General features: G+C 43.3%; 1 protein-coding gene across 1 annotated transcript in view; it reads right to left on the bottom strand.

Annotated features, from left to right (window-relative positions):
- Window positions 1-7,164: 7,164 nt before the first annotated feature.
- ZNF827 (zinc finger protein 827) overlaps window positions 7,165-18,942 on the bottom strand; it is an 87,269-nt gene continuing 75,491 nt past the window's right edge. The window contains exons 9-14 of the mRNA XM_074154976.1: window positions 17,973-18,110; window positions 16,290-16,461; window positions 14,648-14,814; window positions 11,069-11,260; window positions 10,796-10,973; window positions 7,165-7,972 (exon numbers count right to left, since the gene is read on the bottom strand). Coding sequence (XP_074011077.1) covers window positions 7,165-7,972; window positions 10,796-10,973; window positions 11,069-11,260; window positions 14,648-14,814; window positions 16,290-16,461; window positions 17,973-18,110 — 1,655 coding nt within the window. The remainder of the gene's footprint in view (window positions 7,973-10,795; window positions 10,974-11,068; window positions 11,261-14,647; window positions 14,815-16,289; window positions 16,462-17,972; window positions 18,111-18,942) is intronic.

Here is an 18,942-nt window from a genome sequence, read left to right as displayed (position 1 = left end):
CTCCGCAATAGAGAGCATTTTTCTATTCTTTATTTAAACAGGCACCTTCCCAGAAGAGTAACAACCCCAAGTTTGCAGTTCCAGTAAAATGCTGGGGAAAAAAAAGGTATGTGATAGGAAGTAAAGTAGAGCAGAACTGCATGCAAACAACACAAGATACTACAGGAACTCAAAGTCTCTTTTCATGAACTACAGCCTAAATTGGAAAAACTGTTGGTTTTGTGGGGTTTTTTGTTTTGTTTTTTTTTCCAGAGTTGCACCGTCTGTTGCATTTTAATCATGGCTGAGGGCGACAGAACAATTGAAGAAAAAAAAAAACAACCCACAAAAAAAAACCCCAAAAAACCCCAAAGCAAACCCACCTCCTAGCATGGAACGCCTCCCCCGTGCATCTTAAAGTATGGAAATAGACCCCAGAGGCTTCACAAGGCTGCAAAGAAGAGCCAGGGTATCCCGTTGTGCTCTTCCGCTGTACAGTTGTTGGGGGTTTTGGTGGTGGGGGAGTTTGTTCTTTTTTTTCTTTTGTTTCTTTTGGTTTTTTTGTGGGGTTTTTTTGACTTAATGAAACATTTCCAGTTGGTGTGTTCCCCGCGCTCCCACTGCTCAGCTCCAAATTATCTTTTCTTTTTCTTTTCTGTTTTAAAAATGGTGGGTACTTACTGAAGAGAGTCACACATGTAAATACAGCCACTGCCGGGGTGGCGAAAGACAGCTGTTGTGCACATGTGGGACGCAACAGCTGCGCTTCTGACGTATCGCCTCGCATCGAGCAACTGGATGGCTTCCTAGTAAATGCAGCATTATGCCCCCCCCAGGAGCTACACAAGAAGCCCTCACGCCAACTAAAATTCTGGTCTTTGGTTCAGATGTAACCCGTTAGCTCAGCCCAGGTTTGCCAAGACACGTGTGACCTCTGCGCCGTCCCAAATGGCTCAATGCCGGCAGTGCGTTACCCTGGCCGGTGCCCACTGGCGGGGGGGGGGCAGAAAAGGGCAGCAGGCTGCTCCCTGCAGCCTCCCGCCTGGATTTTTAGGCCAAGATTTTTAAAAGCAGCTGGTGGATTTGTTTGGTCGAGTCGCCTTGAAGCCACTCACCTTTCAGGGGGTGTTGAGCTTGGGGTACTAAAACTGCCTCCCCTCCCCCGGCCCTTCCGGGGCTCCTGTTGGGCACTCAGGCCTCAGCTGCCCCATGTCCAAGGTTAGCTGACACTTCTGGAATTTTTAGATGCTTCACTGGTGGGTTCTAAACCTTTGATGCAGAAGACGATGCCTCTTCCCATGCAGACTGCTTGCGTGCCTCTGCGATGAGAAGGTGACAAACCACTTAGTGCAGCTCCGCAGACACGGTCGTGGTTGGCAGACCTCCGGGCAGGAGTGATTGCGCTCCTGTTTTATTAGCTCTCGGAAAATATATAGCAGGGAAGAGGCTGCGCAGGCTCCTGCGCCGTCTGCCCGAGCTCTGACCCCTCGGGCAAGGGGCTAGATTGCTTTTACAGCCAGTACTTAACCCTGCTGCTGAGACTTGTCAACAAGGAGGCCAATTAGCAGCAGATATGATGGTAGGTGATATAATGCAGATGTCTGTCTGTTAGGAGCACAACTGATATATTTTTAACATAACGTGTATTTTAAAGCATGGCTCTGCATAAACGATGCCATCCCCTGCGAAATAATCCCTCTCTACAGTCAAGTATTTTAGGGTTTATTTTCCAAATACAGGGAAATTTTAGGGTTTATTTTCCAAATTCTTTCTCCCTTAAGCCATGTTCTAGTGGGCTTGTGATGACTATGGCAAGTGTAGGATTATAAGAACTAATTCTGTTTGAAAAAATGGCAACTTTTAATTATTTTTTTAAACATATGTGGCATATTAAAAATATATGTAGATGCAGAATGAAAACAGGGCAGTTCGTGCTGTTCTGAGAGGGTCAATACAGAAACCGAGATGGTTTCTATCAACCACACGTCTATATTGGTGTATGCATCAGAAAAGAGATTAGGGAAAGTTGAGTTAATTAATTAAAACTGTGCAGGTCTACAAGCACGCTATAGCCACCTGCTGCAAAAAAAAGACAGTGGCTCTTTATCACATATCGGCATGTGACACTAATACCCCCTATTTGGGTGCACGTCAGGTTCTTCTGTAAGATACATGGTTTTTGGTGAAGCTAGGGAGGCCGATTGCAAGAGGACGGTTGAAGTTTTGGTTGAAATTGGGCCCCAGCTTTTAAACAAAAGTTAGAGTAAGGCTGAAGGGCTGGAGCTACTCCAAGACTGGCGCTCAGCTGCAGGCTGGCTCCTGACGCAGGCAGCGTAACTCGGTCCTCTCTCAGCCCCCTCCGAGAGACACTCAACTAGAGCAGAGTCTGCTGCTTCCAGAGACAGCCGTGTCCCCTCTCCTCCTTCGACTCGCTCCCTGCACCTTCTCGGCTTGTTTTAACTGAACGTTTGAACCTACCTCTTAAACCATTGTCTCAATTAAATGAACGGTTATATTAATTTACAACAGAACTGTAACAATTTGCACCAGCAGAGATCTGTTTTAAAACCATCAAGACGTAATCAGGACTTAGTAGATCAATCTCCAAAATACTTGTCAAAATTATACCGGAGAATTTGCATGGTCATCTTTTAATTGCTAGGCTAACTATTTTAAGTCTGGTACAAAAACCACCACATGGAGCAGCACTTTGTATTTTCTATTACAGAGATAGTGCAGGAAGAGAGAAAGACCAGCTCTTCTTGAACATCTTACCATCCTAATGAAAAGCTCAAGATGCCTTCCCTTCACCTAAATCACTCGTCACCACCAAAAGCAGGAGCGGTGGATTCAACACACAAGCTGTTAACAGCTCCACGCTCTCTAACAAGGTACTGAAAGAGGCCCTGAAAATTAGTATCCACACCCCAGCAGCAATTACCGCAAGAATTTTTCAGTTGATTAGACAACACTGCCCCACTTGAGGGCAAAGGGGCAATCCACATGTATTTAATGTTAACATTAATTTATCTGAGGATAATTTTTATCTAATGAATACCCAGATTTTTTTTTTTTTCCTTGGTTAGTGTTTAAAAACTCTAACTTCCTTTCAGGATGTTCAGTATCTTTTCTTGCTCAGTGCAGCCAATAATATCTTTGCTGCTTGGAAATTTGTCTGTTCTTAGTGTTTCCTTCTTTAGCCTCCTCTGTGCATTTTAATTATTTCATTAATCTTTGGTGAAAAAAATAGCTTTTTTGAAAATACTGACAAAATGCATACATGATATTTTTAGAATAGAAAAAAATAGATTTCCACTACAATCTTTCAATGTATAATGTTCCTTTATTCGCTGCACAGCTCCTCTCTGAGGAAAGGGTTCTCCTGATTTGATTGGGGCTGCTCCCAAGCAAGGCCAAATTCACCAAACTACTGCTTTTTGAACTGCAGGGCTGAGGAGGGCAGGGCCGGAGCTCCATCATCCTCTGACTGAGCAGGCTCCTCAGAAGAGGTGTTATCCCCCCCCTCGCAGAATGGACCTGGCAGGTTGGTACAAGGACAGAGCCCACAGAGGGAAGTCCTGTAGCCGTCCCGGGAGTATCTGCTGTATTTCTTCATCAGTAGCGATAACCAGAACTTCCCTTTTCAACTTCAACCATCGGTAACTTCTTACCTTTTTTGCTTCGTATCTTCTTGGCTTGTAGGAGAATCCTTTCCTCCTCCCTCCAAATCAAGCCTAGATCTATGTAAGGTGAAAAAAAAAAAAAAAAAGAGAGGAAGGAAAACCAAAAAGAAAGAAGAATATAGCCAACCTTTTTAATTAGAGTATATTGTACTTCCAAACTGGATACACTAGAAATTGGCAATGCAACATAAGATGCAAAGGAATATACCAGTTACTGTCAAAATGACCCTGTACAGCCTTATAATGCAAAAAGCTTTATACAATACAAATTTTTATTAATGTACACAAACCTTGACAGAATTATATTTGAACATAATACAACAATTTAAAAAAAAAAAGACAGAAGAAAGAAAAAAGTGCTGAGAACTTTAACTGAATTGCCAAATGGAAAAACACGCTAGCTTTCGTTAAAGAATGCATAGTGAAAACCAGTATGAAATTACCTTTATGGTGGGGGGAGGAATTTATCAGAACTGTTGGTCATTAGACAGTAGGGGAAACCTCTGGAGAACGTTCCTTTCTTTAGCCTTGAACTGCAAACCAATTATTTTAATATGCATGAGCTCTGATAAATACCATATTTTTTTTTCTTAAAAAAATAAAAACCTCCTAACACACTTTTCCTTACAGAGAAAATTTCTATAACTTGCCAGAAAGCCTTAATTTATCCTTTCCAAAGTGCTAAACAAATTTCCCAGGTACGTTAAACATTACTGTGTCAGATACTGGTGCAGTGGAACATGGTTGAACACGTGGCGTTGGCATGCTGACAGCTCGTTCTTGGAAGTTCCAGCCCTATTTAAACTGCCGCTTGGTTTACAGAAAGTGTCCTACTAATATTCCTACTTCTTCCTCCTAAACAGCTGTACTTTACCTGCCGGTTTGAAAACTAAGCTTTTTGATTTGGAAGTGTTTGCTCTTCTATGGTGGGCTCAGAGATAGAGGCATTGAGTGTATTTTAAAGAACCAGTATAGTTTCTGGATGCAGATGGCGTATTTCATGCTGTCAAGATCCTCAATTTTTTTAAGCATTTTTTTAACGCTTTCAATAGCAGTTTCTGTTCTGTCTGTACTCCGGGAGGGTGGGGGTGGGGTGGGAGGTGTTACCAGGAGTTCCGATGGAGCGAAGTGTGGCAAACAGGGCCCTGAGTTAGGCAGGCTGTTTACGAAGGTTTGTACCTACTTTGGAACAGGTGGCTTTTCTTTACTGCCTTCACAGACAGAACTGCCACGTGCTCGTTAGAACCAAAACTGTCTGCTGGAATGTAAACAAAATGGTGGGACTTCTCTGTCCTTTAATTAATTAATTTATTTAATTAATTAACTTCAAATGATGGCCAGCTACTATTTTGGATATTTCCCCCTTGTAAATAGCTTCCAGTATGTTAGCAGGAGTGCACAGTTCAGGATGTTCAGGAAGAGTTTGGTCATGACAATGGAGAACGTTTGGCCATCTCAGTGCAAAACAAATGTAGGAATCTTGCAAATAGGTTAAATGATGCAAGTTTTGCATCAAAAAAAGTATTTCTACACAAGCTTCATTTAAGAACTAATCTTCATTAGAACTAGTCTTCACTGAGTTATGTTTCTAGTTGTGCATATGGCTAAGAGCCCTTCTGGACCAGAAATGCCTTCCTGAACTGGGGTGTTGCTTTAGTGCTGTCACGAACAAGGGGTGGGCTCCAACTGGCATGTCAGATCCTCCTCATCCCACAACAACCTGAAGAAGAAGTTCCTTCAGGACGGCATGAGGCTGGGTGGATAGCAGGTTAGATGTGACTCAGGGTGCCTCCTACGGTGGCTTGGCCAAGGGACAGAGAGGGGACTCTGACAAAGCTAGGTCAGATGTTTCTAATATCCGGTGAAAGGCAGTGAGATCCAAATCCCAGAGACACCACGGGGAAACAATAATCCAGTAACAAAGCATTCCTGTAAGTCACATGATAATTTGAAATGTTTCATATTTTATACTCCCAATTTTAACCTAGAGTATTTCTAATCCTGATCTTTCTTCCTGGATATTAAGTTGTCTAAGAGACACAAATCAATTAACAGTCGGTTAGCTTCTCTTAAATTAAGATCACTCTTGGCATTTTGAGATTAACAAAGGTTATACAACCAATTTGCAGTTGCTTCTTCCTGCAATAAAGTGCTACATATAACATGTCATTTTAATGACCACAAGTAGGAGCGTTAAATAAGTATAAAGTTAGCTTCCTAGCAGTGTACACTCTATCTGCCATTAACAAAAAGGAATAAAGTATTACTAATAACATGGAGGGTTATCGATAGGACTGCAGAATTTGCAAGTACAATTGAAATACTGAGGGTATAAAAGAGAACTGTATGGTTCAAACAGCATCTTTTTATAGGTTTATATTTCAAAGAAGCTACTGGTACCTTTTGAAAGAAACAGTCGTCTTACCTTCAGCCCACAGATTTTTTTTTTCCTTCTTTTTTTTTTTTTTTTTTTTTTTGCAAGTGAGAAACAAACTAGTGCAAGACTAAAGCACTGTGCAAAACTGCCGGTTTTTTTAGTCTGAGTATTTATACCCAGAATTTATCCATACCCTTTTTTTAATCCCCTTGTTGGATTTTTTTCCACCATAGAATTCTAGTTATACAAGTTGTTCCTGCAAACTAAAAGGTAACCGCTGCATAATACTATATATATATATATATATATATATAATATTTATATGCCCTTTTAAAACAAAAGTTGTATGCTATGGCCCAGACGCAGGTGTTTGTTAGACCTGTGTAACAGTTAAGAATTGGGCCCCGCTGTGTGGGTGTGTAGACTGCACACACCGCATACGCGTCTGTGTTCATACACAAGCTTTTCGTTGTCATACTCTCATCCTGCAGTGCTGAAAGCAACATTTTCCTCATCAGTTCTACCCCAAATCCTCAAACCTTGACAACTGAGCTCAAGGCATCGTACAAGTCAAGGAAGCTGCAAACAGCACTGAAATAATACACCAATCCACCCCAAACCAAGCGTTGCTCCTTCCACGAGTCTACAGTTCAGGGGGAGACGGAGGGGAGGGAGGGAGCGAGTGTGTGAAAAGGAGAACAGAATAATAATTAAATAAGCCAATCCAAGGGATGTGCAAAAGCAATGTCACGGGCACGCTACAGGCAGCCTCTCTTTCACGCACCCGCACGCACACAAAGCCCAAAAATAAAATGCATCAATATGTAATCTTACAAGTGCTGATTGCCATTAAGGACACTCTTTTTCAGCTTAACAAGACAAAATAGTTTCTTAGATAAGAGTACTGGGAACATGCCTCTGAAGGTAGAAGTATGCAGTAGGTCACCTCTTGAAGATTTAATAAAGCAGCTTTCATGTCAATGCAATAAGTATACACACAGAGCCATTTTCTAAACCTTACTAATGATATAGTACAAGTGTTCGTTACCTCTTCGCTCTACGTTTTGCAGCAATGTATACCTGCTGGGTTTGTTGGGGTATTTTTGGTACAGAATGTAACTGCCCTCAGACAGTTTCTGCCCTTTCTGTTAGTCCAAGGTAGGCAAGGAAGGAGTGTTTAGGTGAAGAGGCACCTCCCGGTGCAGTCTGAGGTCTGGGTGGATGGAATGTGAGATCATAGTGGTTCTTGGGGAAAAACATCGTTAAAGGAATAAGGTGGGCAAACTCTGAGTTCCAGTATTTATCAAAGCACAAGGAAGTGCCGTTGATGGCCAAGGCTTTCACTGCCAAGTTTGGCTGTGCCCCACTGCCCTGTGCAGCTGACATAGCCACTGTTTGCAGAGCCTGGGAGGCAGACATAACTGAGAGGGGTGACAGGAGGTTTCTGGAGCTGTTCACTGGTAGGAGTGGACTGGCTTCCTTGGAGGTTGAATACTGGCCCTTCTTCTCCTCTTCGGAGCAGTCCCCGTTCTGGTGCTTCTTCACGTGGCGGCTGAAGACAAAAGGGTGGGTGGTCTTGAACAGGCACTCGTCGCAGCTGAAAGTCTGGCGTGGAGCATGCTTCAGTTTCTTGTGCAAGTTGAGATTGTCTTTGCGTTTGCAGCTGTAGCTGCACTGGTCACAGTGAAAAGGGCGCTCACCGGTGTGGACACGCACGTGTTCAATCAGCTTGTTGGCGGTCTTGGACAGGTAGCCACACTGGTCGCACTTGTAATGGTTGCCAAGGCGGTGTTCTCGGATGTGCATCTCCAGCTCCAGCTGATTTGCTTTCACTGTCTGGCAGATCCGACACTTGTACTCCATCTTGTAGTGGGTCTTCAGGTGGCACTCCATCGCTGCGGGGCGGTTAGTGGAGTAGATGCAGAATGGGCACCTGGCAACACAGCAAGGAAAGGCAGGGACAGAGAAAAGAGAAGTCACTCAGCCTGAAGACCTGTGTTCCTGGCTTAACCCTGTCACTCGACCCCTCTCTGACCTACTAAAGAGGAGAAAAAAGCACTTAATTCTCCCTGTAAAGCCTCTTTTGAATACTTGGTTCACCTCGACACGTCTCTACTTAGAAGAGGTTTGCCCATTTTAATGGCAGTAGAGCTCCCGCATTCCTAGGAAAACACTGATTCACTCCAAAGGAGCATCCCTTTAATCTTCTGGCTTACCTTGATGGGGAAGATTCTGCAAAGCAGGCCGGGTGGCGCAGAGTGGGTGACTGATTCACAGGTACTTTGTGTAACGACATTCCTAGTGTTTGCACGAAGTCACTTTGGCCATTTTTTCCATTAAGAAGTGGTTTAAAGTGAGTGTTTACAGATGAGTATGAAAGCAGCTGTTTAAGTAAAGATGGAATAAACTTGTAATACCACATGTACAGCAAAAGCTTAGGAAATTCCTTTTATGTGACCTTGAACAATAAGCTTGCTGGGCATCCTGCTAGGAGCAGCTGAAAGCGTCTGTGAGGATGACTTGCAGGGATTCCCGTTTCTGGGAGATGAGCTAGCCATGCTCAAAGGGGGCGTGTGTTTGCCTACAGCCACCTCTGCCACGGCAGGAATTGTTCCCGTGTAGGAACAGGATGTGGGCTCTGCTTACTCACAGCAGCAAGCGTCCGGACCGGGGTGGACGTGGCAAAGGGCCTCACCCCTGGTTCCTGGACCAGGAAGGACCGAGAAGGCTGGAGAAGGGAATCTTGAAAGCTTGGAAGGAAGCCTGAGCTGAACAAGCCCGGACACCAACAAACCCAAAACACACCCGCTTTTGCTTTATGTAGCCGAGAGGAAGTTGGTGAGGACAGCCAGGGATCTCTGCGGTATTAAACAAAGCACGCTCCCTTCCAGATCTCACTGGTGAGCTAAAAGAGCAGGTCTAGATAAAAAGATACAACTAAGGCACCTGGCTACTGTCTTGCAGACACCCCTACCTGCCGCTGATCCGTGCTCCCTGTTCAGCAGGTCTGCCAACCGTTTTCTAGCATTTCACATCATTTCTAAGCAGAGATCTTCTCTCTCCATGTGTGTTGTCCCTTGCTACAATTGGTTGCACATACAGGTGTAATATTAATCTACCTGCTAATTGAGAGACTTTTGAACACAGTGAGTACTACAGGAGGACACAAGGATACTAGGATATCCAGAGAGTTTTCCTGATGCACATCAAGTGCTCTGATCCAGAGAGGGAGCCTGGCATTGAGGCTGCTAACATGATTAGCTCTATTGCGACAGAGGACTCAGCTGTCTATGCACACATACCTCTCCTGGGCTGGGTGCTCTCTGGATCAGAATCTCAGATTTTGACCTGGAGCTGGAGGAATCATGATTTTTTCTCTTCCCCCACAGCAAACAGGAGACAGAAAAATACAATTTACTTAGATCTCTTCAGGCTCTTCTGGATGCCTTAAAAAAAAAAATAAATCAGAGCTTTTTCTTAGGTGCAGCTTTCAAGGTACCTCGTTATTACTTGAGTTGGGCAGGAATAACTTATGTAGACTGAGAAGCCCATTCTGTCAGGAAGGTCTGAGTCATAGGTCATGGTTTTTCCTTGGTAAATAGAACAGATTCTGCGCAGCTTAAACCCAAAGCGTATTAGACAACTGGTCTGTACGTCCAAGACAGACATCCCGTCGTTCTGGCACGCTACTTGTTTCTCAATCTGGTCTTCCCAGATTCAGTCATCACATCTCAAGTGACCGCAGATCCCAGTTCGTGGGACTACTGAGCTGGAGACCAGACGCTGCCTGGCAAACAGAACCAGTTTTCAAAACCTGCAGTGCAAACTGATAGAGCTACTCGTGGTAACGTTAAATGTGGTGGGCTCGGCATGTGACAGTTACAGTGCACTGAAAACATTCGTCTGCTTAGCATTTAGCGAGGGCAAGGGAAGCAGGGAGTCCTGTGCTGAACCCTAGCTGAGCTCAAAGTGGTTGCAGCCCCTTTTCCTGCAGCAGCTGGAACAAACGGAGACCAGAGATGTGCATCTTGCATAACATCACGCTGCCTGCCCACAGAGAGCAAGCATATGGCCCCAGCAGCCACTCCTTCCCTCAGGGGTTCGACTCTGACATAAGGGCACGCTTATTCTCTAGAAACACTACTCTGCACCAACAGACCTTAAAGGACACCACCTTAACCAAAGCTAAAGGGCTTTTTTCTTAAAAGAGTATTACTCGTTACATGTTAATTGATACAATAGTGATCGTTCTGGGGCATGCAAACCAAAGCAGAAAGCATCAAGGTTATTAATTCTTGGAGAGGACTGACTTTGCATTAGAGTCTACAAAGGTTATAACTTCATACCTAGTTGCAGAGACTGCAGGAGGTTTAGTTTGAGCCAGGTGCAGAACAGAGCCTGTGCTGTGTGCTCTCCTTTGCTCTGATGCCTTGGAAAAACCCCTCTTAGTTTGCCAACACCTCTGTGTAGCGCTGCCTCATTCTCTCTAGGACCCACCACGTACTGTCTCCTATTTGACTTGAAAAGGGGAAGGACCGTAGTTTGTCACAGCTCTAAGACCATTGCATGCTACATCTGCTATAATGATGCAAGCCTACAATAAAGGACTGCACTTGGGTCATCTAAACTAAAGGAAGCTCCAAATCTGGATTATCAGACATTTAACTAACCCTTTCTAATCGAATTCTTTTTGTCCTGTTCCCACAGTATTAGAGGTGCTTAACACAGTAAAAGTTTGTGTACTTGCTTTCCTTACTTGAGCCCACCGGTGGGGACAGTGTGGCATTTCTTGTGCTCCAGTAACTGTTCAGGTGTCTTCATGAACTTGTGGCACACATCACACTCGAACATCCGTGTGATGAGGTGGATTTGCAGATGGCGCTCAAACATATTTTTTGTTTTGCAGACAAAGTTACAGAAAACACATTCAAAGCCTGAAAAAATAAAACAGAAAAACATATTCTTTAACATTATGGCCAGATCAACTGCGTAGAAGGTGACAGTTTGTATTTGTTTAACAGTGTTTTACCTTTCTCCGACTTCTCTTCAGTGTTCACTAAGGTCTGACTACCAGGCACTACAGAAATGACTAGCAGGTTGTTTGAACCCTTGGTTTTTGGGGTTATATCGGCATCTTCTTTGCTGTTGGCAGAGTCGCTCAGTGCTGACAGCGAAGATGAAGACGGACTGTTGGATTCACTGGGTGTCTTCCTCTCTTCAGCTGAGAAAGAGAAATAAGGAGCAATGACTAGTATAGCAGATTAGATGGAATCTCAATGATCCTGTTTTAAATTTCAGAAAAAGTATTTAAAGTTAATTCAAATGTGCTTATAAACAAGTCTGAAATGAATTGATCCGTTAAGATCATAGTTGCACGTTTTTATTAGCGTTTACAACAACACATCTCTCAGTTTATCCTAGAATTGAGTCTGTCTGTAATGGTAGTGGGAAGGAAGCATGCAATTCTACCTCATTACGAGGCTGAAAAAAATCCCAAGAAAACATTTTAATTAGTTCAGAGTTCAAAACCAATGAATACCTTGTCACTTAGAAAGGAAGCAGAGCTTCTGTAAATCTGGGGCCTAGAAACCAAAAGTGCCTACTGGTCCAAGCTGAACTTCCTCCACCTTTTCATGAACGTGGGTCCAATGGGTAAATTTGGGAGGAAGGGCAAAGGAGAATAATCTCACTCGTACTGAGGAGCATCCTCAGTAATGATGGTAAGAGAAGATCACGAATTTAAAAAAAAAACCACATTATTTAACCGGTTCTAAAGCTGAAGCCCATCAGAGTTTCCTTATGTGTGCAATAAATGTATGAAGTTCAAATCCCAAACCCTATCACACACTAGAAATGAACAAGAGTGAGAGTTCTCATATGAGAACTGCTGTGAGCCAACGAGGCAAGGATGGGCAAATTATTACCTCCCACCTGTGTCCTGGTTTAATCACAGCTGTGTTAAAAAGAGACCATACTAAAACTTTGTATTCTCTATGTGATAAAGTCCCCTGATCAAGGCCTCTGCAAACATCCAGCTTTACACTGATGAGCGGCACCTTTAAGTCTAAGATAAAAATGTAGGAATGCAGTAATGAAATCTGATGACCCGAGCTGTCAATAGGGAGGATGACTGGGATATCATATAGAAAGATGCACTGACCTTGGGGACCAGAGTAATAGAAATGGAATGAAATTTAATAGTACCAAGTACAAGGTTATGACCTGAAGGGAGAGTAACAAGAATTTTTGCTACAAATGAGGAGTGCTTAAGTTGGAAACAGTCAAGGAAAACAAAAGAAGAATTTGGGCAGAACATGGGCAGAACATGGGATGAATATGAGCAATCAATGTGGGGAAGCCTTCAAGCAATCTGATCACAGAATGTTATTGCGTGAGCTATTCCCTGTAGCTGCTGCTGGTTTACACTGCCACCACTACTTATTTCATTTCACCATGTACAGCTGTGATTGCATATGTCGAGAGCAGGGGTTCTAACAAGAACATATGTACATATGAGAGGCGAGGGTTGTTCTCCATAAATATACTAAGGGAATAAATGCTGTGGAAGGAGGGAAGAAAGGTGGAGGGAGCAAGAGGTGGCCTACTGCTTCAGATAAAGGACAGTTCTGGCACAAGAACGACGTATGTGTATTCTGATTATCAGGAAGACACATGCTGGAAATACTAAAAAGATCCCTATTTAATGCAGGAAAATCGACAGCTGCCTGTCTGTAGAAGTAGTTGGTTTAAAACAATTATACTTATTTGAAGACATATGCCAACATCCTTACAAACAAGTCTTTTATGACTTGGTAACATCACAGGGTAAGGGACTGGAGTCAAGTGACCCAGAAAATCCATTCTATTTTTTACTCTCTGTATTTGCCATACGTGTAAGCATTTGGCTGAATCGCCAGCTGAATGGCTCAGTTTGACAGGGCGAGGGAAGAACGAGGGGTTTTTTGTCTTTCTTTAAAAGAGAAGCAGCAGCTCCAATTTTTTAGCCACAATAGGAAGATACAGTAGAGTACAGCTCACTTTTGAGCTCTGATGCAAGCTTTTCACGTGGCATGGGTGGCGTTTCTCATTTGCTGTAACTTCCTCCAGCTTTGGAGTCCTCAACACAGGAAGGACATGGACCTGTTGGAATGGGTCCAGCGGAGGGCCACAAAGATGATCAGAGGGCTGGAGCACTCTGCCCTATGAAGACAGGCTGAGAGAGCTGGGGTTGTTCAGCCTGGAGAAGAGAAGGCTCCAGGGAGACCTCATAGCAGCCTTCCAATATCTGAAGGGAGCCTAGAGAAGAGCTGGAGAGGGACTCTTTGTCAGGAAGTGTAGTGACAGGACAAGGGGTCATGGTTTTAAATTGGAAGAGGGGAGATTTAGATTAGATATTAGGAGGAAATTCTTTACTGTGAGGGTGGTGAGGCACTGGAACAGGTTGCCCAGAGAAGCTGTGGATGCCCCATCCCTGGGGGTATTCAAGGCCAGGCTGGATGGGGCTTTGAGCAACCTGGTCTGGTGGAGGTGTCCCTGCCCACGGCAGGGGGGTTGGAACTTGATGATCTTTAAGGTCCTTCCAACTCTAACCATTCTATGATTCTATGATTCCTATATATGAAGTGGAGTTAGATGCAAACACCTCAGGTAGCAGGGAATAGTGCCGAGAGCTATGCTGGCATAAAATCCCTAGAGAGCTTTCCAGTGGTTTGTATTTCTGAAGTTACATTTAACTTATGTATCTGTGAGCACAAACAACTGCATTCTTCTCTTCCTTCTTCTTCTCCCCTTACTGTTTTCCTAATTTTATTCCTCGTAGGACAGGAAAAGCAATTTAGCAATGGAAAAACTGTGCTGGATGCAATTCAGGTTCAGTATTGTCAACACAATTGTTAGTATGTGGCCGAAAAAGAGAAGATAAATTCATTAAAAACCAGAAATTAATTAAAAGGATTCTAATTTTTCTTCTCCTTACATTATGCCAGACTGCCTTAGTTGGACTAAGCATATGGAGCTTGTTTGAAAACTGCTATTGCTCTTCTCTTTGGCTATCAAGTGAACAGGACCAGGGAGAGAACACACGACTTGTTCTGTTATTTAGTACAAAGTTACATTTACGGTATTGCCGGATTGCAGTGTCAACTAAACATCAGCGTGACATTCCAAACCGAGAGACCGCGGAGGCAAACACACTGAAGAGCGAAGCTCAACTTATTGTGCATTTCAAACTTACAGCCAGGTAGGCACAATTAGCACTCAAAGTCACCTTATCATCACTGAAGTCAAAGCAGGATTTTGATGAAATAGTAAATCAGTCAGAAAAACAAACAAAGCATGCTGACTTCAACAGGGGAGGGCATCTGGGGGATAAGGGGAATAGGAAGAAGGAGGGCTAAGTAGTGCTTCCTTTATTTCACTAAGCTTGAAAATTGATCTGCACTACCAGATTATTTGCCTGGCTGGAGTCCAATTCACTTCAACTTTGAGAGATCAGGCCTTAATTAGCAAGCGTTTCAGTGAAAGTAGAGTGCTAATGGGAAGTGTGAAGGTTGCACCTAAAAAGCAAGGAAGAGAGAGATCACTGCAGCTGGGAGAGAGGGATCATCACCTGTGTGCTTGCTGTTGACGTGAGCCTTCATATCTGCCTCTTCCATAGTGACAAAATCGCATGCTGTGCAGCAAATGGAGAACATCCACTGCTCTTTATCCACATGGAGGGACATATGACTGACAAACTGGACATTCATCTCCGTCTCAAACCCACACACATGACAGCTGCAGGCAGAAGGGAATTCAAGAGTAAGAAACATCAAAAAACAAACCACGAACGGAAGCAGGTTGCCTTTCCCTGAATTTGCAAGGAAAAAACCTCACTGCACAGATTTCTTCTCTTCGGCACTGACGAATGTTCACTGCAAAATTCTTTTGTCTGCTGAACTGCCTTTGAACTGATGGCCATGCCAACGTGATTAAGAGCAGGCACAATGCAACAATCCTGTACATGCTATAATGACGCTAAATAATCATAAAGTTAATTAAAAACTACAGATTCCAGATGCCGCACATCACCTAGCCGATTCCTTTGGGCAATAAGAGGCATTGCAGCTTTGCCAAGATGTTTAGTACGGCTGATACACTGACAAACGGAGAGCTTGCTGCACACTCCAGGAGTTATTTTCAAGCCCTGGAATGGTTCCCATGCCAAACTGGGATCTTGTGCAAAACTGCCTGGCAGTTTCAGTGTAAGCAAGTAAAAATGGGTTCAAACATTTCTTATGCTTGACTGGAAAGCAGCAGTCATCAGCTATGCAAATAATTAGCAGGGATACAGAATTCACAGCCAGTGCATAAACAGAGTGATATTGAGAGGCGATGGAAAGGACCCTTTAATTTAACTTTCTTTGCAGAGTCCTCCTCTGGCTGTGATTAGGCCATTAACATTTAAAACAAACCAAAAACATTTAAAAAGGCATATACTCTAGGGCACTATTTTGCTTTCCCAGGGGGATGGACTAGATAATCTAATCCAGCAGGTCTCATTTATTTCTTAGTTCTATGATTTTGTAATTAAATCTGCTCTTGGCACTTTGACTAAAAGTAAGAGTGATTTGGTAATCTGCTTGGCCACTGGAGTGCGTATCACAGTTTGCAGAGGGCACAACAGTGCATACAACATGGAGAATGTCCAACTATCCATTTTATCTGGCTTATTCCTTTTAATTTTTCAAGCAAACTCTCCTAGAGGTTTTCTTTTATCATGTTGGTCACTGAATGTATACACCTCTAGCAAATGGAGGAAATATGTATATCAATATAACAATTCTTACTACACTTTACTATTTGATTTTGTGGATTTGGCTGAAAACAGTGGAGCTGTCAGAGTGCACAGTGCTTTAAATTTGCCATGAATCTGCGTACACGGTGTGATGTTTCCAAACACAAAACTTAAACGAACGCTGCATAAAGAGTTAAAGAGGCTTCTAAGAGCCCACCTGCCTCACAAAGCTGTTTAAAAAAACACAACCCCACACCAAACCCCCGAGTCTTTCCCAATGGCTAGCCAAGTCAAACAGCATGAGGCAGCCAGCTGGGTTCTGCTGCTTAACCTAAGTCAGACGTGGGCAAGACAAATACTTTCTTCGCAGTTCCACCCTGCAACACCAGAAGGGTGGCCCTTAGCACGTCCTTAGCAGGCAGGTAAGACATTCAGATTCCAGCGTCTGGTGCACAGCCCTTGCCTGGGTCCTCACCTGTAGTAATAAGGGTGCTTCTTTCCATCGCTGCCTTCAGAAGTGACAGCGCTGACAATGTCCTCAGTGTCTGTACTCACCAGCTTCACAGAATGGACGGTCAGGTGCTGGTTCAGATTAGCACGGCACTTAGCAGCATAGGGGCACAAGTGGCATTTGTATTTTCTCTCTTCTGAAAAAGAAACAGAAAACCTTAAACGTATACTTCATGTCAAAGCAAGCTATTTTTAAAGCTGCCAATAAGCAAGTATGCATTCCTTTGGGTTTCTCCGAGCAGCTTTCAGAATGAGGTACTTTGGAAGCTTGACATTTCGGAAATTTATAGGAGTCACAACAATTACTCAGAAAAAAAAAAAACCAAACCATGATCTGGAGGTAGTTTAGGGCCAGGTTTTTTAACTTGCTCTACCGTTTGTAGTCAGATAATACAAAACTTTATAAACTGGAAAAGTGGGGCAACTAGTGCTATGAGAACTGCAGCAGAGTCAGTAGAGAAACACGTCAATCATCTACAACCACTTTCGTTACCTAGCGTCTCTATTTGATTTTGGGGTCCAGTTATTCTTGAGGTTGCCCATGTGATCACTTGCAGACAATTGATGGTTGATGATTTTGTATTAAAATCTGAGGGTGTGGAGGAAAGGGAATGCTGTATCATTAGGCCAGTTCAGAACACAAACTTACGAAAAAAACTTACTCAAAGAACAGTTGAAAAAATTAAACAAATTCATCATGAGTTTCTGATGCTTCACAAATTAAACAATTTAAAATAAAAATGGTTCTATTTTAAATTAAGTGTTCCTAAATCCTGGCAGCACATTTTTCATATGTGCCAGGTTTTATTTTGCAAAGGGTTGATTAAAATAACCAAACATTACATCAGCTTTTACAACCTTTCCCTTTGAGGAGCTGCTCTAAATTTGAAATAAAATGCTACAAGGGTTAGGGGAAAGGTATTCAACAGAGCAGCTTAGGACTAAGAAAACCCCACGACGCCACAGAAGAGAGCATTTCAACCTTTTCAGCATGGCTCTACTAGACAGTACAACATATGCTGGCATTATACCAACAGTATTTTCCAGCATTTCGTCAGAAATTCTTGCTTTCAAGCCTTATTTTGTGCAGTGCACCTCAGCAGGCCGACAAGGTGCACCTTCCATATAAAAACTCTGTTAGTCTCAGCTGATTTGAAGCTGATTCACTTTAAGAAAGTTGGTATGGGGTAGAACAGCCCCTGTTCCTCTCAGAAGGACAGGATGATGAGGGCAAAGATGAATTACAGATATTAAATCCTTTCAGTTTCGCCAGATCTGAAAGACCAAGGCCAAAGCTTTTGCTGTTCGGTGACTCAAAAAGCTCATCAGATGAGCGTAAGAAAGGCCGTGCTTTTTCTTCAGAACTCCAGTAACAGGCTTGTTAAGGCTGGTCTAGTGGAACCTGAACAAACTTGAATTTACACATTTTGTAAAGATAAATTACAAGTAGGCTGTAAAGAAATAAAATGTTAGTTAACTCCCTGAACGCCCCTCTGACATTCTGTCCTGTTTCTGTGCGTGGTTCTGCTCTAAGTGCAAGGCTCACACACTCTTCTGCTTACCTTCTTCCCCCTCCACTTAAACAAAGCGTGATGAACACACAGGTTCCCTCAGTGCTGTAACAACCAGGCACAAAGCACGGGCTTACCTGTGTGCAGCGAGAGATGCCGGGACAGAGTCTGCTGTCGACCAAACACTTTTCCACACACGTCACAGGGAAAGAGCTGGTCGTTAAATTTCCAAGATGGCAATCCATTTCCCACCTCCAGCCCCAGCTTTTCGGTTTCTATGCCAAAAACCACATAAACAGAAAGTAATATTTTAAGAACTCTGAAGACTTGCAGATTTCATTCAGTAGAGTCCTGTAGGTGTCACATAAAATACACCACCTCGGCTGCACGCTGTGTGATCTGGCACATGAGTTCATGTAAAAAAGGAAACTCCCGACGATGGAAAGGAAATTAATCTTTCACACAGCATCTTTCATACATACTCTAAAGCAGAACGCTTAGTCAAAGTGTTCTAGACGTAGACATATTCAAAGAGTTAAACCAGATTATGTAAAGAGAGAAAGTCAAGCAGGATAAAGCATTAACCTCTTATTCTGTTTTTGTGGAGAGACCACTCCTTTGGCTTTTTCAATCACCCACCTTTGCCTGGTGCATGAAGAAGGCCTGGTCTGAGATGGTGGTCCATTTTACACTGGATTATTATTCATTGCTGAAGGAAGATTTCCAAACCTTTTCTCCTGATGCAGGGGTTTTTTGCTACGTGAGCAATCTTACAGTGAAGGAGAAGATTGCTCAGACCAAGTTAACCAAGAGGACACAGCACGCCAATGAGCGGGTGGCATCTAGGGTAAGTTCTACCCAGCACCTGCTGTCCCCAGGCATCAAAATCCCCCGCAGCTTAGAGTGTTATCCATTGAAAAACTGAGACCCAGAGCAAGCCATTATCTTTAAAGAAGTCTTTTTAATTGTTTCAGAGCCAGAGACAGTCTGCGATACTAAAAACAAACTCCACACAGCTTAAAACACAGACACGATGGCACTCTGTAAGGAAGTAGAGAGAAAAGGACTGGGAATGAGGAAGAGAAGAAAAGGTACACAGTGCTTCAA

This window comes from Numenius arquata, chromosome 10 (assembly GCF_964106895.1).
Source record: "Numenius arquata chromosome 10, bNumArq3.hap1.1, whole genome shotgun sequence".
NCBI classification, from domain to species: Eukaryota; Metazoa; Chordata; class Aves; order Charadriiformes; family Scolopacidae; genus Numenius; species Numenius arquata.
The sequence above is the reverse complement of the archived record's forward strand: the minus strand, read 5'-3'. Positions and strand labels throughout refer to the sequence as shown.